The sequence below is a fragment of the Bubalus kerabau genome, chromosome 8 (genome assembly GCF_029407905.1).
Source record: "Bubalus kerabau isolate K-KA32 ecotype Philippines breed swamp buffalo chromosome 8, PCC_UOA_SB_1v2, whole genome shotgun sequence".
NCBI lineage: Eukaryota > Metazoa > Chordata > Mammalia > Artiodactyla > Bovidae > Bubalus > Bubalus kerabau.
Window position 1 is genome coordinate 36460169 of NC_073631.1, and position 25400 is coordinate 36485568.

General features: G+C 37.4%; 2 protein-coding genes across 5 annotated transcripts in view; one reads left to right on the forward strand and one right to left on the reverse strand.

Moving 5' to 3' along the window:
* Positions 1–17115, forward strand: part of ELAPOR2 (endosome-lysosome associated apoptosis and autophagy regulator family member 2) — a 215511-nt gene extending 198396 nt beyond the window's left edge. For all 4 annotated transcript variants that reach the window (XM_055590062.1, XM_055590063.1, XM_055590064.1 and 1 more), the window contains 4 exons: positions 1775–1901; positions 7061–7239; positions 8256–8421; positions 16516–17115. In XM_055590062.1, the coding sequence (XP_055446037.1) occupies positions 1775–1901; positions 7061–7239; positions 8256–8421; positions 16516–16575 (532 nt within the window). In that variant the 3' untranslated portion in view covers positions 16576–17115. The remainder of the gene's footprint in view (positions 1–1774; positions 1902–7060; positions 7240–8255; positions 8422–16515) is intronic.
* Positions 17116–23837: 6722 nt separating this feature from the next.
* Positions 23838–25400, reverse strand: part of GRM3 (glutamate metabotropic receptor 3) — a 98309-nt gene continuing 96746 nt past the window's right edge. Inside the window, exon 5 of the mRNA XM_055589461.1 lies at positions 23838–24347. Coding sequence (XP_055445436.1) covers positions 24274–24347 — 74 coding nt within the window. The 3' untranslated portion in view covers positions 23838–24273. The remainder of the gene's footprint in view (positions 24348–25400) is intronic.

Genomic DNA, 25400 nt, shown 5'->3' on the forward strand with positions numbered 1-25400 from the left:
ATTAGTTTCAGGGCACCTGCACTTTGCACAAGCTAAGGTCTGAAGGAGATTTTCAGGGCAATGCCTTATATTTACACAGCTTAACTTAAGGGAAGTGCAGTATACAAGTTGAGGGAACTATATTCCCCTGGTTTTAATGAATTCATGAACAAAACAGTCATTCCTATTAGAATGTTTCTGAATAGTTTCTTGCTTCAGTAAGAATTCTGTATCCAGTAACAGCACGTTAATTTTTGAGCTATGCCATGTGTATCTGTTCTTGAAATGAAAGAGATGAGTTGACATAAAAGGCATACCCACCGGAAAGTAGGATTTTAAAGTCTGCATGCAGGTCCTGCCTGATGGTTGGTTCAGTGCAATCCCTCATCTGGGTCCAAGCCTTATTCATCATCACTGAGTGCCTCTTGTCAAAGGAAGTCATCCTCAGACTGAGGAAACCCAGGATTGCAGAATCATTTACATCATTGAGCTGTGTGTTGATTGATGGTGTTTTTTTTTTTTTTTTTTTTTACATTAGACAATTTTGTTTGTATGTCTTTCCCCTACCCTCTGCAGATCACGGACCTATGTGTCCTTCTGTTCTCTAAAGCACCTCACTTCTGTGCAATTACCTTAAACAGAAAGTGCAAACCTCCTTCACCACCTAGTGCCCAAATGCCCAGTACTCAGTCACTGCCTTGTTCCTGAAGCTCCCATGACAATGACCTGCTTGCACTTCTCCTCCAATTCACTTACCATTCCATTCCTATGGCAGGAATTCCCTTGTGTCCATCCCTTTTATTCTAACTACTATCTAGAATATTCTAGACATGGCTCAGGCATCACTTTCACCAGTAAACTTCTTTGAAGTTTTTTTTTTTTTTTTGTTCATTACCTGTGCCTGTTTCTCCTTTAAATTAAAAAGAAAAAAACTCAACTTTATAGAGGTGTAATTCACACACCATTACAATTTACTCATTGAAAACGTACACTTCAGTGGTTATTGTATATTCTGAGTGTGCAACCATCAGCCTAGCCAATTCTAGAACCTCTTTATCATTTCGCAAAGAAATCCCATAGCTGCTATTATCTCCTTAAACCTAGTAAGTGGTTCCTAACTCTAAGCAATCACTAACCCATTTTCAAATGTTTTATAGAGCTTCCTATTATGGACTTAAATCCGGATAACATCATAAAAATGTGGAATTTTTATTTGCTTCAGTCACTATGCATAATATTTTTGAAGTTCATTCAAGTAGGGGCATGCATCAGTACTGCATTCCTTTTTAAGGTGGAGTAATAATTCATTGGATGGGTAAAACCATGTTTTGTTCACCCATTCATCTGCTGATGGATGTTTTGATTGTTGCCACCTTTTGGATGTTATGAATAATGCTGTTAGGAACATTCATGTACAAGTTTTTGTGTGGAGATAGCATTTTTATTTCCTTTGGATATTTCCCTAAGAGTAGAATAGCTGAATCATAGGATAATTCTGTTAAATTGTGTGAGAAACTGCCAGATTCTTCCAAAGTTGCACCATTTTACACTCCCATCAGCAGAGTGTAAAGATTTCAATTGCCCAACAACCTCACAACTTTTGATTCTAGCCATCTAGGTTGGTGCAGAGTGGTATCTAGTTGCGGTGTTGTCTCCTTCAGATTTTTTTTTCATGTGTTGCCTCTGCATCTACGTATTGCTTCCAAGTATGCAGTATGTGCTCAAATGTTGATTGGACTCAATTGAATGCGTTACGAAAGCTGTTGGTTTTGTTGTTTTCCGTGATTTATTTCAGCAAGTGTCCAGCAGGCACCTGCGATGGATGTACATTCTATTTCCTGTGGGAGAGTGTGGGAGCTTGCCCTCTGTGCACTGAACACGACTTCCATGAGATTGAGGGTGCCTGCAAGAGAGGATTCCAGGTAAGGGGCAAACTGTTTAAGCAGAACTGTGTCATTGAAGATACAACGGTTTAGTTCAGTATCACTTTTACATCATAGACATTTAGATTCGGTATGGCACCCCATTCCAGTACTCTTGCCTGGAAAATCCCATGGATGGAGGAGCCTGGTGGGCTGCAGTCCATGGGGTAGCTGAGAGTCAGACACAACTGAGCGACTTCACTTTCACTTTCCACTTTCACACATTGGAGAAGGAAATGGCAACCCACTCCAGTGTTCTTGCCTGGAGAGTCCCAGGGACGGGGGAGCCTGGTGGGCTGCCGTCTATGGGGTCGCACAGAGCTGGACACGACTGAAGCAACTTAGCAGCAGCAGCAGCAGCAGCAGTGTGGCTAAAGCTTAACTTAATGAGACATTAATATATATCTAAAATAAAGTTTGATACCTATACTTCTGTATGCTGAGGTAGCTGAAGATGTGTACTGGAATTGGGAAAATAAATTATACAAGGGAGTTGTAGACTATGGGTATTTACCAAGATCATAAAGAAATGATATAAAGAATCCAAGATATAGCTTATAGAATGCAGTTATAGGTATAATGAAGATGAGGATGATAAAACTGACTCTCCACAAGAAGCATATATAAAGAGTAAATCTTATGTGCAGTCACACACACACACGTTAATCAAGATCCTACTCTATATTTTCTCTGCATTCACTTACTTGTTTTTTAAAAGTAAGGATTCTATTTTGTTTTCCTTATACATTTATTTCCCTTGTCATTACTTTTTTTAAAAAATGACTTTTATTTATAGAAAAATATTCTATTACGTATGCAATTTGGGATTTGATAATTCCCCTATTGAACATTTAAGAAAAAAATTGAAAACCATCTTTTTGTAAATAACTCTATAGTGAATATCTTTGTTAGACATTTGATTCTTTCCTTAGAGTTTATTGCTAGAAAGATATGGCCATTATTAAGGTTCTTGATGCTTATTATACTATTAATAAATTGCTTTGGTTACATCAATTTGCTCTTATACTAATATGATGTTTGAGAGCACCCACTTCACTATAGCAGCTTTGACTAGTACTATATAAAAACATACTTTTCCTCTTTCAAAATAACTTACTTGACTACTTCATCATCTCTAAATTCCATTGAAATTACACTGAAGAAGCACAGATGAGGGGATTCATCAGTACCAGTGGTGGAGACCCTATTGGAAAATGGACATCAGAGGATCAGAGATTCCAGTGGGATTGGAGGGCATGGCAACCCATTCCAGTATTCTTGCCTGGAGAATCCCCACGGACAGAGGAGACTGATGGGCTATAGTCAGTGGGGTCGCAAGAGTAGGACACTACTAAGTGACTCAGCAAAGAACACAGCACACCAGGTAGATGGGATAGAACTGACTTTCAGGTCAGCACAGAGCATGCTAGGGTACTCACTGTGAAAAGTGATCAGAGAGGGGAGCTCTTCTATCCAGGAAACTCTTAAAGAGCTTGTAGTTGGCAGGTTGGAGGGTCCAAGTGGGAGAAGAAATCGGAATGCCCCCACCCAATCCCATACACTCAGCATATTTGGAAGCAGTAGTTTCCACCTCTAAGGAAAAAAAAAAAAGAAACACTGAGAACTATTCTGTAAACTGGTATTTTCCATTCTTGAATGACAGTGAACCTGTAGTAAGAAATACATGATACATCAAGCCTAGGAAATAGACACAAACTCAGAAACACAGAGGTATGCCTAAAAATAAAATTGTTTTATGAAAAAATACTTATTTTAATATTTTATTCTTATACAGCATAGGCATAACAGTACAAAATATGTTTCATTAATGCTTTAATGCAAAATGGAGACCTCTCCAAATAGATAACACTAAACCAAAAATTAGGAAATACTTAATTCAGTAAGTGTGCTTACTTGTTGATAGCTCACACCAGTTCAGAGCAACAGAGCCAAGACTGCTCAAATATCTTAGGCATGGCTGAGCCAGTTTCTTTTAAACCTTTGTAAGTGGGTCAAAGATAAAAATTTCAACCTCACAAAAGATGGTTTCTTTTTAATCCTAATAATGATACATTTTTATGCTTCACAGTGGAAATTTATATTTTCTCTAGAATTATGATAAACTTCCTACCTTATAATAATTATTTTAAAGAGTAAATGAAAAATAAAAGATGCATTCCCTTCTTTGGCCACCAAGTTTAATGCAGGAGTTTTGAGAAGCTGCTGCTGCTGCTGCTGCTAAGTTGCGTCAGTCGTGTCCGACTCTGTGCAACGCCAGAGATGGCAGCCCGCCAGGCCCCGCTGTCCCTGGGATTCTCCAGGCAAGAACACTGGAGTGGGTTGCCATTTCCCTCTCCAATGCATGAAAGTGAAAAGTGAAAGTGAAGTCGCTCAGTCAAGCTAAATGACCTTTTATCCAAACATTCTTCAATATTTAATATTTCTCTTCTGGAAGGTAGTGATTATAAGTTTGAAACAATGGGGAGGCAACTATTTCTCTAATTTTATCTCATTCAAACTATCTTCATTAAAAAACCTCTGTTCAGCATCTTATAAGATGATTGAAACAGATAGTAGTGAGGTGATGCTTTTTAAATGTTTGGTTTTGCTTTAAGAATAATACCTTTTGGAACACTTTGTTGTGTTTGATGTGTTGAGGTGTGTAACTCCCCCTATAGTTCCAAATTTATTTTAAGAAATATTAAAATCAGTTAAATATGCCTTTCTGTTATGTTTAGATGTCAAATTTGAAAATATTTGCCAAATGAGAGGGAGCTTCAAGTAGAAAAAAATGAAATGTCCTTCTTCAGGGTATTCATTGCAATAGCAGACAAATGGGTTTGATGCAGTAAGTGGGTATGTTTACTGCCAATCTCTGAATATTATATTTTGATAAGTCTGTTCTTTGGTGAGTTTTCAATACACATGGCAACTTTCCCTGCATCTTGCATTATGTCAGTGAACAAGGGTGGATTTCTTTGGATGCCAACGCCTTTTGATATTAAAAAAAATGATTGTAAAATATTGATATGGCTATCTTAATTTTTAAATAATTCTACTGTGTTTCTATTATATTGTCTGCTCCATTCTTTATGGTTTTGCACTTTATATTGACTGAGAATGTTTTTCTAATTTTATAAAGATGTATAATCCAGACGCACATGAAGTTAAATTTACAGACTACAATTCCTCCACATACAGCTGATATAAACTAAAAACCTGCATGACTTGTGATAAAGTGCTCTTATCAAATTGAATCTCAAAAATCCATACCAGGTTCTAAGTACGTATTAAGCATTACTTCTAAATGTTATATAGTGGTAGAGATTTGAAAATTTATCTCACTCCATTCACAAAATATCCTTACATGCTGCAAGAATAAAATTTTCAGCTGTTGTATCAGCCATTTTCTTGTTTGCCGAAGACATGACTTATGTAGGGATGTGAAAGTGGAAGTAAAACTCAGTCGTGTCCGACTCTTTGTGACCCCATGGACTGTATAGTCCCTGGAATTCTCCAGGCCAGAATACTGGAGTAGGTAGCCTTTCCCTTCTCCAGGGGATCTTCCCAACCCAGGGATTGAACCCAGGTCTCCTACATGGCAGGCAGATTGTTTACCAGCTGAACCACAAGGGAAGCCCCTAATGTAGGGATAAAATTTTGTAATTAATAGAATGACTAAGAAATGTATAGAATGATCAAGTTACAGAATGACTAGAAATTCTGTCAATAGCTTGACTTTATTTTTCCTTAACAATATGAGGAGCTTATTGAGAGGTTAAAATCTCTGGGTTTACAAGTTTGTGTCTTTTTAATTCTGAAGTTTTAATGGCTCGTTTATAAGACCATCATTGGACATTAGAGCTTGCCATTTGCTTTGGGTGTAGCTTATGTGATACAACCATATAAATTCTTTCACAGCCTTTTTTTTTTTTTCTCTTGTTGGAACACCCTTCAGTTGAAATCAGTATTTGCTGACTGGAGTTAACATTTATCTCTTTATTGTCATTATTTACATGTAGAGAGGCAGCAGTTCAACCTTGTTCATGCCTCCTCATTCCTCACCTTTCTTATAAAAATTATATGAGCCATTTAAAAAATAATGTATTCACAGTTAAGTTTAATAAAGTGTTACACTAAAATTTTCTTCAATTACTAACATCTTTTCTGAAAAGTTCTCAACCAAAACTTTGTTGAAACTTTTCCTCAAAGTAAATAGGATTCTCCTACACATCATTTACTTCAAGACTAACTGTGAAAGTGTGTGAGTGTGTGAAATTAAACATTATGGTGTTATGCTTCTGTTAGCGTGTAGATAAAGTTACCATCATTCACCAGAAAATTTAAGGAGGCACACTGAGTAAAAAATGTAATGCCTCATGTCATTTAATGTCACTGGGCATAATCATCATGCAAATTGCTACTGGTCATTGTATATGTTGAAATATATAAGGAATCATGCCTGTACTCTGATTTTTGTCTCTGATCTCTTATTTGATCTGTTTATTAAAAAAGTTGCTGGTTGAGACCCATTGTTTTTATTTTACTATTTACTAGTTGATTGCAGGGAGCAGTTTGAAAACATTGCCCTAGCAAAATTGTCATCTACTTTGGGAGGACAAGAGTAAGTCCCTCAGCTGGGTAGCAATGACCCAGAATAACCTGCAAGGGGGTGCAGTCTGCATGCCTACCCCACACTAGTCACCAAAGTCTTCCAGTCATGCTTTGCCTGTATGTCTGGCTCCAGGATCTGTTCTGCTATTCAGGGGAGAGGCTTTTTGGGGAAATGGACCTACGTGATGAGTGGGTAAAACCCGTCCCAGTTAGTTATATTAAACAACCCAAGCTTTCATTTAAAAACATGATTAAGTCAGGGCTCATCACATATTTGAAGAAAATAGCTCAAATGATAAATCCACAGGGAATCATTTTTGTTCAGCCTCCTTATAATGAAGCAAACATGATCTGACAATTCATGGTCTTGTTGCATTTTCATTCATCATTTACTTATTCTCTCTCTTTTATATCTCTTTCCTCTCTTCGTGGAGCTACAGCTTAGATGAAAGCTGAATAATCCTCTCTGCCTACTGTCAATAAAGGGTTAGCAAGACCCTCCTCCGTCTAAATCTAATTTCTATGTCCTCTTTGTGTTTTGAAAGGAAACTTTATATGTGTGGAATGAGCCTAAGTGGTGCATTAAAGGAATTTCTTTGCCTGAGAAAAAGTTGTCAACCTGTGAAACAGTTGACTTTTGGCTAAAAGTGGGAGCAGGAGTGGGAGCTTTTACAGCCGTTTTGCTGGTGGCTCTAACTTGCTACTTCTGGAAAAAGAATCAGAAGTAAGTAACTTCCGAATAAGAATGAGGAATCTCTTTTATCGTGAAAATTTTAGGCTTAATCACCATACTCAACAATTTCTCCCAGAGCCAAAAGAAATTTCTCCTAGTTGAAAGAGTTATGGGAAAGGTCTTTAAGAAGGCAAATGGAATGGTTGTTATTCTGATAACAGAAAGACTGGAGAACATTAGAGATAATTGCATTGGACTCACTGTTTTTATGAGATAGAGAAGAACAGAGGCTCCAGGCTACTCAGGTAGATGGGAGCAGAGCTCAGAGCAAAAGGCAGATTTTCTCTGTGTGTCTATTTTATTTTCATGACATCATGCTGCCTTCTTGCCCCATCATTGTTTTTTCAGTTTCTTGTGGGCAAATATTTGCAAAGAAACAGTCTAAGCATGTGTAGGCAAGTATCACCTTTATTTACTCCAGGACTTCAAGAATCTGAAGTTGAGTATTGAGTCTAACTACCAATTATATATTGATACATTATATGATTAGGCTTTTTAAAAATGATTTACCTGTCAGTGGGGCTGTGAAAGTTCTTTTTTGTATTATCTAAGGACAGTTATAATCTGAGGTGGGAAACAGAAAGCAATGAGTGAAAGAAATAGTAAGACCAAATCACTTGCCTATATACAATGTTCTCATTTTATGAAGTAAACTTTGGAAAACTGCATATTAAATTAGTTCCCAAATATTTGTAAATGATGAAAATTTATTCATACCTCTAATTCTCTCTGTTTTTCAAAAGTTTGTCATAATTGGCCACTTTATGTGATGTAAAATAAGTGTAATAGAATTAACTATATTGTACTGATTCTCTGAAATTCTGGAAAAGATTGGTATATAGGTGGTAGATTAATGAGAACACATAGTGTTATGGTGATGGGTAAAGGAAATCTGTTGGTGAAGCAACTATACTCCAAGACAATTAGCTGGTGTATGACCACCCCAAATAAGTATTAATTTATATTAAACAGCCTCTTTATCTATTTATATATTTACCACTACTTAGACTGGAGTACAAATATTCCAAATTAGTAATGACTACGAACTCAAAAGAGTGTGAACTCCCAGCTGCAGACAGCTGTGCTATCATGGAAGGAGAAGATAATGAAGAGGAAGTCGTGTACTCCAACAAACAGTCCCTGCTGAGAAAACTCAAATCCTTGGCAACAAAGGTAACAGCAGAATTTTAACCTGGTAATACTGTGTGTTTATGAGTAAGAGGCCATATTAACCCAACAGTAACAATCTTGCAAACTCTGTCATTCAACATATCTGCATCTCTGTGGTATTTATCTGATAGAAATACTTTTGGAAATACAGAAAGATGTAAATACAAGAATAATCGCTGCAGTATTGTTTTGCTGGTTAACCAAGTAGAAGAAACTTTTAACACCATCAGGAAGTAGTTAAATTTCCATATATCAAAGTAGTGGGATGCTGTGCAATCCTGCAGCTGTTACAGATGGAGATGTCTATGTGTACTGATATGTTAGTAGGTCCAAGGTCAGTGAAGTGAGAGCAACACATAGACTATCACATTTGTATTAAATGTACATTTATATTAGTATCTGAACAGGAAACTACTAATGGTAGCTGCATTTTGAGAGTTTTTAATTAATGGGTGTCTTTCGTCTTTGAAGTAATACAATTTTGTAATATTTGAATTTGTACAAAGATAATGTGTTAATAGTATTACAAAACCAAAAATTTTAGGTAAATAAATGATCCAATGTTTATTTATATATTTTGTTTTAGAACAAGATTGTTTCATTTAGAGAAAATAAAAGTTATATAAAATGTTGAGATATTACCTTATCAGATGGTATCACATTCATCAGCTTTGAAATGAGTACTATATCCAAACAGATAACATGAAGCCTTACATATTATTTGTAAACACATTTTATTGACATTCTTCACCATTGACTTAAAAGATAAAACGTGCCACTTTATTTTTGCAAGATTGAAAATAGAATGAAACATGAAAGAAACTGCATTTCAAAGGATTTTCAGCAGGCAGGGCATGTGGCAAAGACTACATTTATTGCGAGTGTTTTAGTAATCATTTCCTAATTTAGGTACATAAATATAGGGGATCATTTAAAAATAAATGAATAAGCCCTATTCTCCTTATACTAATGGCTATTTGATTTTGCTTATTATGCTAGTTTATGGAGGGTACTATTGCTAAGGGACAGTGACTATGCAGTGATTGTCAAGAGCTGAGAATTTATCCTACTTATAAGCTAATAAGTGAGCCTGCTATGATTTCATGGATACTTGAGAAGACATAGAATTTCTGATCAGAGACAAAGGACAGTTTAAGTGGTCGTAACAGAAGCACTAGCTAAAACCTCAGCATTTATCCCAGTTTCAAAGCCTCACTTCCTACAGATGACTCTTGGTGGGCTGCATTATAGGCAAGGAAACTTTAATGAACTTGGAAACCTAAATCTTTTAGAATGGGCAGCAAGCATCTCGGCCTTTGTTTCAAAGAGAGATATTATTGTGCTGGACAGTTCGCATCCCCATTCATTGCTCTAGAGGGAAACACTGTTTTCAAGACTGTACGTGAGCTTGCCCTTTGCTCTGGAAGGATATAACATCTTCAAAGGTTGCTTTCTATATAAAGACCTTTGAAAAGGTAGTCTAGAACAAAGGGAAATCAGTGTTGTATTCATAAGATATGCAGAAATGCCAAAGAACCAAGGAGAGTTGTCTCCCAACAAAATCCAAACCTCCTTAGCAGTTTGCATTTGCTAATCCCAAATTCCTAATCTTCCTTCTCCTCCTGCCCCTCATCCTTGGCAACCAACCACAAGTTTGTTCTCTGTGTTTCTGTTTCGTAGATAAGTTCTTTTGTGTCATATTTTAGATTCTACATATCAGTGATATCATATGGTGTCTTTTTTTTTTTTTATGACTGACTTCCACTTAGTAATTAATCTCTAGTTCCATCCATGTTGCTGCTGCTGCTGCTAAGTCGCTTCAGTCATGTCCGACTCTGTGCGACCCCAGAGACGGCAGCCCACCAGGCTCTGCTGTCCCTGGGATTCTCCAGGCAAGAACACTGAAGTGGGTTGCCATTTCCTTCTCCAATGCAGGAAAGTGATAAGTGAAAGTGAAGTTGCTCAGCCGTGTCCGACTCCTAGTGACCCCATGGACTGCTGCCCACCAGGCTCCTCTATCCATGGAATTTTCCAGGCAAGAGTACTGGAGTGGGGTGCCATTGCCTTCTCCGCATGTTGCTGCAAATGGCATGATTTCATACATTTTTTTTAATATTCCATCTTTTTAAATTTACTAGCTACCCACAGAGTGAGTGTGAATAACAAGTCAGTTTTCCCTCCAGGAATCGACTCTGATTAACCAAGAGTAGTCTGATTTTGAAAAGGTCCTTGCAGTTGTTTAAGAGCTACATGATTTATGGAGGATGTTTTCATAAACAGTTAAATTATGACCACTTTGGACCACTCCTAGGGTACAAGCTATGCTGTTTCTAGGAGAGAAGTTAATGTCTGGTTCTCACAAAAAGTATAGCCCTGTAGGTACACTTGTAGGTGCCAGTGGAAAGAAAGTATTTATTTATGATAGGGACACCAAATGGAATCTCTTTAGCTAGGCAGCACTGGTTGATAGTGCCTGCGACCTTCTTGCTGGTTTATAAACCTTAGTGTTTCTGATTCACCTCTGACAGCTGTGTCTCTTCTTTGTCTTTGGAGAGACTGCTTGAGGACAGTTAGTCCAGCTTTTCCTGTTTGCCCATGCCGCAGACTGGGTGGTATTTGTCCACTCCATGGAATGATTGAGTGATGGGAATGGACATGTCGATTGTTTTTATTTTGGAGCAGAAGCTGGCACCCTACCAGCTATTTCTGATACTTTTCATTAAGTTTAAGGGGGACTGGCAACCAAATTGTGGTGAGAGCATCTGCTGGATTTGGTAGACAGTAGACTGTTAAATCTAAGGCACTTGCAACAATTTGAAAGTGGAACATTTTCCTTCATAGGGAGGTGAAAGTGTAACTTTGAAAATTAAAAACCTTTGTGTCTCTCAGGGTGTAACGTAACTCCTTCCCAGGTGCCTCAGTATCAGACTACACTGTTGATCCTCCACTGCCACAAATCAGTTTGTCCCGTTTCAGTAGCTGAAGTTCCACCTTATTTCTATTCATCTACTGGAGTTCTGTGCCTGTGAACATTCAGGTCCAGGAAGGTCAAGGGCTTTTAAAAACACTTAGGGAGACCTAGTGTGTTTTGTTGGAGAAGGCGATGGCACCCGACTCCAGTACTCTTGCCTGGAGAATCCCATGGACAGAAGAGCCTGGAAGGCTGCAGTCCGTGGGGTCGCTGAGGGTCGGACACGACTGAGTGACTTTACTTTCACTTTTCACTTTCATGCATTGGAGAAGGAAATGGCAGCCCACTCCAGTGTTCTTTCCTGGAGAATCCCAGGGACGGGGGAGCCTGGTAGGCTTCCGTCTATGGGGTCGCACAGAGTTGGACACGACTGACGTGACTTAGCAGCAGGAGCAGCAGCAGTGTGTTTTGTACCTTTGTCCATGTGGGCTACAGTAGAAGTCTTTTTAATTGGAGTGTAGCGGCTTTACAGTGTTGTATTAGTTTCTGCTATACTAACAAAGTGAGTCAATTATACATATACATATATCCCCTCTTTTTCGAATTTCCTTGCCATGTAGGTTTCCATGGAGCAGTGAGTAGAGTTCCCTGAGCTGTAGTTTGCTCCCATTGGTTATCTACTTTTTACGTAATAGTGTATATATATGTCAATCCCAGGCTCCCAGTTCATCCTTCCCATTCTTCCCCACCTCGGTGCTCATGTTTGTTCTCTACATCTGGGCCTGCATTTCTGCTTTGCACGTAGGTTCATCTGTACCATTTTTCTAGATATTATGGACTAATATACAGTATTATTTTTTCTGACTTACCTCACTCATGGATGACAGTCTCTAGGTCCATCCATGTCTCTGTGATTGGCACAGTTTTGTTCCTTTTTATGGCTGAATAATAACCTATTGTATATACATACCACATCTTTATTGATTCCTCTGTTGATGGGCATTTAGTTTGCTTCCATGTCCTGGTTATTGTTTATAGTGCTGTAGTGAACACCGAGGTGCATGTATCTTTTGGAATTATGGTTTTCTCCAGGTATACACCCAGGAGTGGGATTGCTGGGTCATATGGTAGTTCTATTTTTAGTTTTTTAAGGAACCTTCATACTCTTCTCCATAGTGGCTGTATCAGTTTACATTTCCACCAGCGGTGCAAGAAGGCTCGCTTTTCTCCACACCCTCTCTAGCCTTTATTGTTTATAGATTTTTTTGATGATGGCCATTCTGACCAGTGTGAGGTAATACCTCATTGTGGTTTTGATTTGTGTTTCTCTAATAATTAGTGAGGCTGAACATCTTTTCATGTGCCTCCTGGCCATCTGTATGGCCATTTCTTCTTTGTAGAAATGTCTGTTTAGGTCTGCCACCCATTTTTTGATTGGTATTTTTTTCTGATATTGTTTTTTTTTTTCTGATATTGAGCTACAGGTGCTTTTTGTATATTTTGGAGATTAATCCCTTGTCAGTTGCTTCATTTGCAGATAATTTCTTCCATTCTGAGAGATGCCTTTGTCTTGTTTATGGTTTCTTTTGCTGTGGAAAAGATTTTAAGTTTGATTAGGTCCCATTTGTTTATTTCTATTTTCATTCCTTTAGGAGGTGGGTCATAAAAGATCTTGCTGTGATTTATGCCAAAGAGTGTTCTGGCTGTATTTTTCTCTAAGAGTTGTATAGTGTCTGGCCTTACATTTAGGTCTTTAAGCCATTTTTAGTTTATTTTTGTGTATGATTTTAGGAAGTGTTCTAATTTCATTTTTTCACATGTAGCTGTCCAGTTTTCCCAGAACCACTTATTGAAGAGACTGTCTTTTCTCCACTGTATATTCTTGCCTCCTTTGTCATAGATTAGGTCACCATAGGTGTTTGGGTTTATCTCTAGGATTTATATCCTGTTCCATTGATCTGTGTTTCTCTTTTGTGCCAGTACCATCATGTCTTGGTTACTGTAGCTTTACTGTATAATTTGAAGTCAGGGAGGTTGATTTCTCCAACTCTGTTTTTATTTCTCAGGATTGCTTTGGCTATTCATGATCTTTTTATTTCCTTACAAATTTAAAATTTTTTGTTCTATGTCTAAGAAAAATGCCATTGATAATTTGATAGGGATTTCATTGAATCTGTAGATTGCTTTGGGTAGTATATTAATTTTCATAATAGTGATTCTTCCAGTCCAAGAACATGGTATAATCTCTCCACCTGTTTGTGTTGTCTTTGATTTCTTTCATCAGTATATTATAGCTTTCTAAGTACAGGTCTTTTGCCTCCTTAGGTAGGTTTATTCCTAGGTGTTTTATTCTTTTTGTTACATGGCAGGAGTATTGAGTAGGGTCTCTTGGAGCACAGCAGAAGAGAAAAGAATGCAGGTAGGTGGGTAGTGACAGGCTAAGGAGAAACTTCTGGGAGAAGTTAGATTTTCTTTGGATTCTTGAATTTAGAGCTTTAAAAGATCATTTTTTATGCCTCTTTATTTAATGCATGAGTAAACTGAGACCTAGAGAGGTTCACTTTGTCCAAGAGAGGGTAAGTTAGGAATTAGAAACTGCATCTTCTGAGTTCCAATTCAGAATTTTTTCTTTCTACATGCTAGTGGTTCAGGACTTTTTCACAACCATTGATTGGCAGCCAATGATGTGTGAGGCCTTGGGTCATTTTATGGGAATTAAAAAGTGATAGAATTCCTGCCATCAGGATATTCCAGTTAATTAGTGATGTTAACCACATAACACATATATATGTATATATCCCACCATATTATAGGAGCAAAATCAGAGGATATGGTGACAAAAGCCTTATGAAGCAAACATGACTGTATAGAGGGCTTCCAGTGTTTTACTTGAAACATTACCTGGAGGGTAACCAACAGGTCTCTGCCTCCCCTACCTGAGGAACAGGTTGAATCAAATCTTCTCAAAGCATGGCCACAAAAACCTCAGCGTTCCCTTCTAGTTCATGGCTGATGTCTAATGCTCTTTCCTGTAAATACATGGTGAGATCCTTGAGGGCAGGCATTTTGTATCCCATAAAGTCTAGTCCATGTTCCTGTTCCTGCAACATATGGATGTTTAACAAATATTTGGATTATCGATGGTTATTCCTACAAAATTAAGGCTGGGATATGTGAGACTTGAGGTACATTCTCCTAGAACCAATGGGTTAGGGTGCTGCAATCTGCAGGCTGCTCTCCCAGGGGTTTGTTGCCTGGGCAGAGGCAGGGAAATGGGATATGCTGGTTTGCATTGTGATTTTTTTTTTTTTTTCTGTAATTCTGACCATGTAGCCCTAAAGTTGATCTGAAGTCTTGGACTTCTCTGCTCAAATAGGAGAAGACACAAAAGCAACCTGATTCTTCTTGACAGATACTCAGAATCTATTTCCTGTTATGTTTTCCTGTTATGTTCTCATTTCACTTCTCAGTTTTATACACATATCCATGTGCACCCAGGACTGATCTGCTTCATATTTCTTTTACTTTTATTTTATTTTATTTTTAAACTTTACAGTATTGTATTGGTTTTGCCAAATATCAAAATGAATCTGCCACAGGTATACATGTGTTCCCCATCCTGAACCCTCCTCCCTCCTCCCTCCCCATACCATCCCTCTGGGTCGTCCCAGTGCACCAGCCCCAAGCATCCACTATCGTGCATCGAACCTGGACTGGCGACTCGTTTCATATATGATATTATACATATTTCAATGCCATTCTCCCAAATCATCCCACCCTCTCCCTCTCCCACAGAGTCCAAAAGACTGTTCTGTACATCAGTGTCTCTTTTGCTGTCTCATATACAGGGTTATTGTTACCATCTTTCTAAATTCCATATATATGCATTAGTATACTGTATTGGTGTTTTTCTTTCTGGCTTACTTCACTCTGTATAATAGGCTCCAGTTTCATCCACCTCATTAGAACTGATTCAAATGTATTCTTTTTAATGGCTGAGTAATACTCCATTGTGTATATGTACCACAGCTTTCTTATCCATTCATCTGCTGATGGACATCTAGGTGGCTTCCATGTCCTAGCTATTATAAACAGTGCTGCGATGAACATTGGGGTACACGTGTCTCTTTCCCTTCTGGTTTCCTCAGTGTGTATGCCCAGCAGTGGGATTGCTGGATCATAAGGCAGTTCTATTTCCAGTTTTTTAAGGAATCTCCACACTGTTCTCCATAGTGGCTGTACTAGTTTGCATTCCCACCAACAGTGTAAGAGGGTTCCCTTTTCTCCACACCCTCTCCAGCATTTATTGCTTGTAGACTTTTGGATCGCAGCCATTCTGACTGGCGTGAAATGGTACCTCATAGTGGTTTTGATTTGCATTTCTTTGATAATGAGTGATGTTGAGCATCTTTTCATGTGTTTGTTAGCCATCTGTATCTTTTACTTTTAAAATAATCCTAATTCTTTTCATCTTTATTCTCCTCAACAGCATAGTCCCTCCACTACATTCTAGCAGCCTTTGGAAAGCTTTGTCTAGTAATGAAAACATTGGGAGAAATTTCACTATTTCCTTTTCTCCCCATTAAAGAAGAATAATTTATCTTAATAGATTACATTTTGAATGCATTATAAAACAAATTACATCAATGATAGACTTGCATTCAAATTTTGATTTATTATCTGAGATGGCTTGTTTTTAATATCTTTAGTAAACATGATCCCCAAAGATTTTCCTAAAACTTACCAGTGAACCCAAATGATCTTATGTTTTTTTTAATGTTCTCTTTATTTCTGCTCTCCTTTTTTCTTATTATTTACCCTATGTTATCTTGAGAATATTTAACTTACTATCTACAGTTTACATGGATAGGTCATCTATTTCAGCACTTAGATCAGATGTCGTCCTTGAAAGGGTCTCAGTGAATTTCTTCATAAGGATCACAGCTGTGTCTTTTGGTATCTATTACAGTCATGTGTTTGCTTCTATTTTGGATTATGTGTCTTTGGGGTAGGCATGCTATCTGTTTTAGATCTGCTACCCTCCCCTTTAAATGTAAAATCCCAATTATGAGTGGCTGGTACATACATTGAGCTGATTTAAGAACTTACTTTCTGGGTAGGTAAGATCCTAAAATCTTACTGTAATTTTAATGAGTTGTTTTTGTCTTTATATTTTCTACCCATAGGAAAAAGAAGACCATTTTGAATCTGTTCAACTGAAATCCTCAAGATCTCCAAATATATGAAAAGACAGTGCTGTAGCTGTCAGACTAATGAACAAAGAAGCCCACTCTCTAGTTTTACAGAACCATAGTTTAGAGCCTGTCCTCATATCCGGCACATTGGCGATGTTACAGAGGAGGGCCACGCCACTGAGAAGGGAAGGAGGTTGAAATGTTAGATTGCCTTATCACATGGTCAAGTGTCTTGCCAAAAATAAGAAAGCAAATGGTTTGAGTCTCAACTGAAGATGAAGCTCAACTCAGGAAGAGATTTGTCTGTATATACACATAACTCAGAACCAAGGTTAAGCCCGCCAGTGCACTGCTGATGCATGCCATGTAATTAATGGGTAATTTTTCTTCTTTATAAATTCTATATAAAAAGTGTGTTTGGAGGGCTAATGTGAGCATATGCATTGTGATCCCATGTATGTCTTTTCTTTGTTTATATTTTGGGGAAGATTTGAAAAATTTTTTAAGGTACAGTTATTTTTCCCATTATTTATTTTCCTGACCAACCTTTAAACATGTTTTCTATTAAAAATGATGAACAAAGAAAGACAATAGATTTTTCATTTTTCCATAGGGTATCCTTCTTGATTTCAGGAGCCTAAGTAAGCAGTAATTCTAAATGAAGAGTCAGCATGTGTTTGGGTTATCTAAACTTATAATCGCCTTTGAAATTCCATCCTTGTTGGAACTGGTAAGAAGGACTTTCTAAGAAATGGGATTCTTAAAAAAAAAAAAAATATATATATATATATATATATAAAGGCAAAGAGAAGCTTAGACTTTCCCCTAATAAAAACAAGCTGACACTATCACAGAAGTCAAATGGCTTGAAACAATTTATGTACTACTTGAAGTATAATTTAGACTGAATAGGAAAGCTTTTTTTTATCAAATCACTTACAAAATCATGAGAAAAAAGTGGGATGGCTTGTGTGTCAGTACAGATAACTGTACAGAGCTACTGGGATAATTTATGGCCTCCCGAAAATGGCAGTGGGTACCTTTGCCCTGTGTCAAGCATCAAAGGTTACATGCTAGACCATAAGGATTATTACTTCCATGGAAGTTTTCTTTTTAAGTTACTTAGAAATTCAATTTTAGAATATTGCATATATCTGTATTCAAAATAAGAATGTTGTCGTACCATAAGCAGCTATGAAATAAGTATTGTTGCTCTTATTAAAAAATGATCCAGATAATTGTGGTATTTTCTCTAATGGACAGGTTATACTGATATTAGCAGGAATTGAATATTTGTCGAAAGAAGTTTGAACGAAGCTGGGTATGACCAATTTTGTGTAAAACTTGTTTTAAAACTAGGAAAGAGGGAAGTTTCCTGACCATTTATAATCTAAGGTGATCTTGTTTGTTTTCAATAAACAGTGATCTTTATAGGTTTTAATCCAGAGTTTTAAAAAGGTTGGTAATTGGCCGGTGAGGTAGGGCACAGGGACAAGTTTGTTAAATGTTTTGCCCCCAGTCTGTCAATGAGGTATGCCTTGTAATTTTTGATTCAGCAGGTCATCCTTAGTTTTGTGGCCAATGAAGGAAAAATAAATAATTGAATTTATTTCACTGGTGGGTAAAACAGTGGACCATTCTGTTATTGTTGAATGAATGTTTGTTTTGTGTATGTCACTACTGTTGGATTCATGAGTATAAGTGAGGTGGGCTTTGTTGTTTTTTTGTGAAATTCACAGAGGATATTGCATTACATAAACCTTTTCTACATTTAATTTCTTACATTTTATTATAATGAAATTATTTTGACATTGCTCATTTTTATCCTGCCATCACTGCTGGTGAGCCATTCCCCATTATGATCAAAAATTAAACAAAAGAATAAAAATACACTTGAAATACACCCTTTCACAGGAGCCCTGGCAAAGTTGTGCAGACTGGACAGAGTCAGGAAGTTTCCACATGGTCACCTGCCACCTCTGTCTTCATTTTTGCTGTGTTCAGCATGTATGTTCTAAGCCATAGAGATAATTGGGATTTGCTCACAGATAGCGTCTTTCTTCTCTTGTCACTGGACTAAAATCTCTGACATGTCAAAAATGCCTTAAATTTTAATGAATTCTCAGAAAATATAGTTGGTATTGAAAATTTTATTTATTTTATTTCTTATTTTAGATATTAGATAGATTTTGGCAGCTCAGTCCCATTTTTGGAAAGAGCTGACTTTTTCATTTGGATCCCAGTGGATTGTCATTTTATTTCAACCACTGAAGAAGTATGACAGAAGGTATATTATGAGGAAGATATTCAGATGAATTCTGGCTATAAAACTTACTTTATGTCTTGCCTTTGCAAAGCTCAGTGTAATGTTGAAAGGCATAAACAATCACATTTCTGACTTTTAATTGACATTTATTATATCTTTTCCCTTCTAGGTGGTAGAAGAAGAAGTTATTTGTTATTTTTCTAAAAGGCAGTTGTGAAGCCTTAAATACTCCATTAAGTCAGCTATCACCTATAAAATCTCTTAGCACTCTGTCAAAACATATTTAAATCAGTTTTCCACTGAATGAGACCATATCTTTCATGGATAAACTATATCATACCATTTAACAATGTTGAGCAATTTGATTTGTATTCACTTGATTTAAAAGATTGAACTTTATTTTTATTGACTTTTCCCCTATTTGATCACTAGTAATCAAGTCCTTTTCAGGATTAAAAATGTTTCATAGTATTTTTTGTGTAGATTTTTGTCATTATTTTCTTCCCAAGGAGAGAAAAGGTGATTTAAATGGTTATGTGGAAGGATTACCTGTGTCTAGTCATTTACCGTCTGGGGTAGTTCAAGACAAATCTGGTCAACTGTCATCTGACATCTGGCAGTAGAGCTACTTCCTATGACTCATGGTCATTCCTGATGGGAGGCTAATATGCAGATCATTTCTCTCTTCCTCATGAATGTAAATTTCCTGAGAGCTGGGGTGGGAAGTTGATTTCATTGGCAGTGTATTGTTCACATTTATAAAGATAGAGTAGAACTTCTTCAGAGGATGTATATATCCTCACATCTATTTCCTAGTGACCATGAACATTATCTAAGGTTTACATGACCAAGTTATAAATTAAGATTGCTCTAAGAAAAGAACTCAAGGAGGGTAAACCTTAAAAAATGCCAACACCTGACTTCTTCTTTGGACACTAAAATGGAGTTAACCTTCATAGTAAACGGCCAGAAATTACATTTTTGCTGAATTTTATTTTGGTTTAATGTTTTCAGATAAGTTCATTTTAGAATCATAAATGAAGTAAAAGATGGGACAAATAATTGAAAATTAATTGATATTACTATTATAATTGCTATTATTGGATATTACCATTGCAATGGTCTAGATCAGCCGTCTTTTTCTGTAAAGGGTCAGGTAGTATTTTCAGCTTTTCAGCTCATGTGGTCTCTGTTTCAGCTCTGCCAGTATAGCATGAAAGCAGCCACAGATAGTCTATACACAAATGGGTATGGCTACATTCTGATAAAACTTGATGTACATGGAAATTTGAGTTCATTTCAGTTTTACTTGTCATGAAATATTACTTTTGGTATTGTTTCTCCAATTATTTAAAAATGCAGAAGCATTCTTAGCTCACAGATTTTATAAAAACAGATGCTAGGCTAGGATTTGACCTGTGGGCTGTGGCTTGCTGACCACTGTTTTCCATCACTACAACCCACAAGCAAAACTATTTGGAATAACCTATTTCCACAGATTCTTTGCCCTTTAGGAGTTTACACCTTCAAAGTTTCTTAAGTCTCTAGAGATGATCAAGAAAAAAATAGCCCATTACCTTCCCTTGGTGATTTAATCACTCACCAAAGACAAAGCCAGATACTCTTCTGAGTTCCTTTTATAGTTCTGGGACTTGATTGTAGATATTGATTAGGAAATGATAAAACAAGTGAATTGGTTCAAAGTCAACCAGTAAGATTGATTTAAAAGTCTTTTCTCATTGTGATTTCTATAACATTTATTGCTAAGGTAACTAGATTTGGAGATAATATTCAATCTCTTTGACAGATTTATTTCAATTAACTATTTGGAAGTAACATATATTGATGCATGAAAGTAGTGTCAGCCTAGATTCATGAGCTCTGGTGCTGGATAGGGTTCCCTGGCAGCACTGGAGCATCCATTGCATGTATTCAGGCCATGTACACCTCAGTCCACACGTATTTACCAAATCCTATTTTAAGACTGACTGAACTGTAAAGGACACTTAGGATTCCTTTAATGATTGGTGGTTCAAGAAACAGACCTCCAGTTGCCTTGAGCAAAATATCCCAGTTAGGCTTTTCATTTGCTGGAATTTTCCTCATCTTATTAATAAAGACTCCTGGATGAAGAATACTAAATAAAACAGCTTGTGGATATTGGTAAATTTGGTTTTGAAGGGAGTAATATTCCTTTTATCTTAGCTAACCATCTAAGGGTTTCCATCCAAGCCATCAACAGATTTCAAATTACCATTGCTTGGGTTAAATTAATGAGTCCAACCAGTGGGGATGATGCAAATCTAAACTTTCTTTCACAGTGCAGGAGTGATAATTGCCTTATTCGTGGGTTTGGGCCTTATTAGGACTGTGAAGGTTTTGATCCGTACTGATGTTCCATCTTCCTGGCACCTCATTTTAGTTTTGCTTCTCTGTGGCCTTTTGCTACAGAGCTCTGACACCCCAAACTATCATGGTGGCTACATGGATAAAGCAGGGGGCTAGCTGAGAGAACTGTGGGGTTGAAGTCTGCAAAGGTACACTGGCTGAATTACCTCCTTTCTCAGCCACTGTCTTAATTTGTCCTCTGTGTGATCTGCAAACCAGCTTGCCTCACAGTTTGAAAATGGGACCTTTTTATGTTACTGTGAGAAATCTGAGTGGGCAAGTGAATATTAGTATTTAAACTAGAGAGGACACAGAATTTCAAAAGCTGTAAACACTCAGGAATCCAACAAAAATTAACCATATCATGAGGCTCTGGCATGTTTTTTTATGAGTGGGATACATCATTCTGCTTGAGTTCCTTGCATTCAGGACATTTTTGCAAAGATGGATCAGCTCAGCAAGTTTTATATTCTGAGAGAATGAAATGTTGTTACTGGAGTTAAAAAAAATCAACCCAAAACCTATTGGTTTGAAATGGCTCATGTAAAAAGGATTTTATAGTTGCTATTTTCCATACATATGCTGAATGCTCTTTAAAAAATTACTTCTAGGGATCATGTGTTAGGGTGTGTGCATTTGAATAGGAAACATGGTTCATGGCAGGGAAGAAAAAGATAATGAGAGCTGTCAGTCAATGCACTTTCAGTGTAAAGACAGGGAGTGAAATACAGTGACCACAGATCAAAACCCAGTCCTCAGAAACACCCACTCAGGATTCACCCACGACCTAACTGTCTTGTTTAAGAAGATCCAAGATCAGTTTGATTGTTTTGGGCATCAGCAGTGTCTCTGAATAACTCACCTGATATTGCCTTCCTCGGCCTGTCAAATCCCATCAGTGGACTGAGTTTATTTTCTCTGCCATCAGCCTTGCCTCAGCCTTGATTTTGAGCAGGTACTCATTCTGGGCACACCTATCTAGCACTCCTGCCAGTTTCAGTCACAACAGAGTTCTTTTTTTTTTTTTTTTTTTCACAACAGAGTTCTTTTTTGACATCTAGTGTCTTTTTGGACAACTACTGTTACCCAATCTGCCACACCCACTCCCTCCCATCCATGTTCATTGAATCTGAGAATTTAGAGACTGTTTTGCACTGTTGTCTTTGAGCATCTGGTGAGTTTTGGACACATTGATGAGGGTGATGCTTCAAAGGCATCTAGAAGGAAGAAGAGAATTGCTAACATGGGACTCCTCAGTTTATTTCCTTCAAGGCCAGTCATGTTGGCTTTCATGCACCTACTCGTTATTTCTGGATATTTTAAAAATAGTATCAGTCTTGATTACCTAGGCCCTGGTTATTTAGCCTGTGGGTCCCTAATAGCCTCCTCTTCCTTCCTCTCACTGTCTCCCTCAGTGGCAGTCTCCTCATTAGCATATTTTCCAGTCTTGATGCTTCTTAAAGTCAAGTACTTGGTAATCCTCTTTTTCCCTGTCATGAGTTGAAGCATGGCCCCCTAGAAGTTACACATCCTAATGTTACTTCATTTCAAAAAAGGGCCTTAGCAGATGCAATTAAGGATCTTGAGATAAGATCATCCTGCTTTATCCAGGTGTACCCTAAATCCAGTGAGAAGTGTCCTCATAAGAGACACACAGAGGAGAATGTGACATGAAGACGGTTGCAGAGATTGGAGTGATATGATGTCAAGAAGCTACACCAGAAACTAGAAGAGGAATGGGACAGATTCTCCCCATAGCCAATAAGGTGCAGCTGCGCAGAGTCAATTTTTGTTGTTTTAAGCCACTGAGTTCATGTTAAGTTGTCAGATTAGTTACAGGAAACGAATACATGCTCTGTCCATGGTATCTGGTGCAGGACCTAGCAGATAGTTAGATTCTCAGTGATTTTTCTACATTAATAAATGACTTATTACTCAAGGACTTATCAGGAGAAATAGGACAGTACTGGTAAGAATGACCCCATTTTAGCTTATCCGAGCTTTCCCTGTGTGCTCCTTTATTTAGGTTAGTAAAATATTCACGTTTAGTGACAAGTCTGTGTGCTCCTAAACATTGTTCTTGGGACTTTGGAAAAGATGTCCTGCATTTTCATTGCCTCATTCAGCTGTGAGCCACCAGAGTGATTTTTCCAATGGAATAAGATGCTTTTCCAGGCTCCTTGCTAAAAATTTAGGTGGTTTTGGGAAATGAGAGCCATCAAACCTTCCCTGACAGGTCAGTTTTGGTATTCAGAGGAATATAGGAATGGAAAAACTCTCTCCTCACCTCAGAGACCTATTTGGGCAAATTCTGGGCTGCCTTGCAGATGTGGCTTAAAGAAACCAATAAGGGTATTATTGTCTGGCCACTGTAATAACCTGATATTTATGGTGTCATCAGTCAAGTTCTGATCATGTTATCTGCAAAGATCTGTGAGGAAGTCTAGACATGCTTACAATTCTCTTACAGGGTAAAACTTGTGTTCAGTGTATCTATTAACAGATGTAAAGAGAAGCATAGTTAGATAATTTCTTCCCAACAATAAAATAGAAATGGTATAAATCAACATATTCAAATTAACTGGAATGATTAAATAAGAACAAGGCCATTATCCACCATGCTGGAAAACCTTGAAGGTTTTATTCTCAGTATCTTTACATTAATACAGATGCTTTTGATTTTGTGCTGAGAAAAACAATCTGTTACACATAATGTAACTTTAATATACAACATAGAAACTCATCCTAAGTTAGTTACAACAAGGGCCTACAAAAAACTTCATAGGAAAAAAGGTTATCTAATATTGCCACCATATTTTCTAATAGACTGACCCTGTCAGACCCTGTCACCAGTGCTCAGCTCTGTAAACAATGGGTTATTTCCAGGTTCTAAGGAATCATTAATAATCACTAAAATCAGTCTAAAAAGTTCTAGCACATCACTATATACTGTACAGTCCTTAAAAATAATTTATTGTACTGTTTCTAAAAAAAGGTACTAGGGGTATTCTTTTGCTGTTTCCACATTCTGGAGCTGCACATGAGCACTTTCATCTAATATCCTAAAAACACGACAACTGAACTGCAATTCACAATCACAGAGATGAGGTGGTGGAGTCGAGGACTTCCCGGCCGTTGCACACCGTTGGCATGTATGTGCTGGCAGAGGCTGGAAAACAGAGCAGGACAGAAAATTCTGCATTAGTCAAGGGGGCCATAGAGCTACTGGCATGGCTAATCCTAGATACTAGTTAAAATTAAGTGGAAAACTCATTTTAACTTGGCTTTAGAAAATGCTAGGTGATTTAATGCTGCAGCAGGTCAAGTTTCAAAATGTGCTCTGCACAAAATTAGTGTGTATCCCAGATCGTACCTCCACTAATGTCATACCTCTTGGAAAGAGCTGATAAGCATAATCACTGTTGAAAGAAGTCACTTGTGGGTTTAAAATTAACTTTGGTAATTTCCAAACTGGTTAAAATACAGTGCATAAAATTGAATACTCATGGCAATTTACTTAGATTGTTTAATTATTATTTTCAATACCTTAATTAATTTTGTTCTCTATGGACAGGATGACTGTAGACCCAAGAGTCATCTGTGAACCCACTGTCTTTGAGAATGGTTTCACGTGTTTCATTCTTCAAGTGGATAACCTCAGTGATAATTCTAGTGAGAGCTGAGTTGTAAGAACTTCAATTTCATAATAGTTTGCAGAAAGAAAGGCATTTCAAAGGGATGATGCTCTTATTAGTGACAATAGTGATGACCGTGTCAGGGTGTGAGTATAATATGGATACAAATATTCATTCTTTTTATGGGTCATCATTTTCCTAGATGAAATTCCTAGCTGACCTTGTTTTGAACATTTTTTTTGTGTGTGAGAGAGATATAAAGACAGGTAAGTTATATTCATGTCTCCCTGAAAGCTTTTTCCTTTTATTGAATAAGAACAAAAGCAAGTACCCCCATCCTCCATGGGATCAAACAACATGGCCAAGAGAATCAGTTAGCAATGGCCTCACATAACCTTTTGGAACTGCTGACATCCTGTTCTTGGTCTGTCCATCTGGTGTGCTCTGACCTAGAGGAGCTGATCTCCTTGGCTACCTGACCACAGCCCAGGTCAAGCTGCCCAGTTAGCTGTCCCATTCTTTAAAGACATAGCTCTCTCAGTTAATAATCAAATAAACTAACTTCATGCTAAAGTTTTCATGTTCAC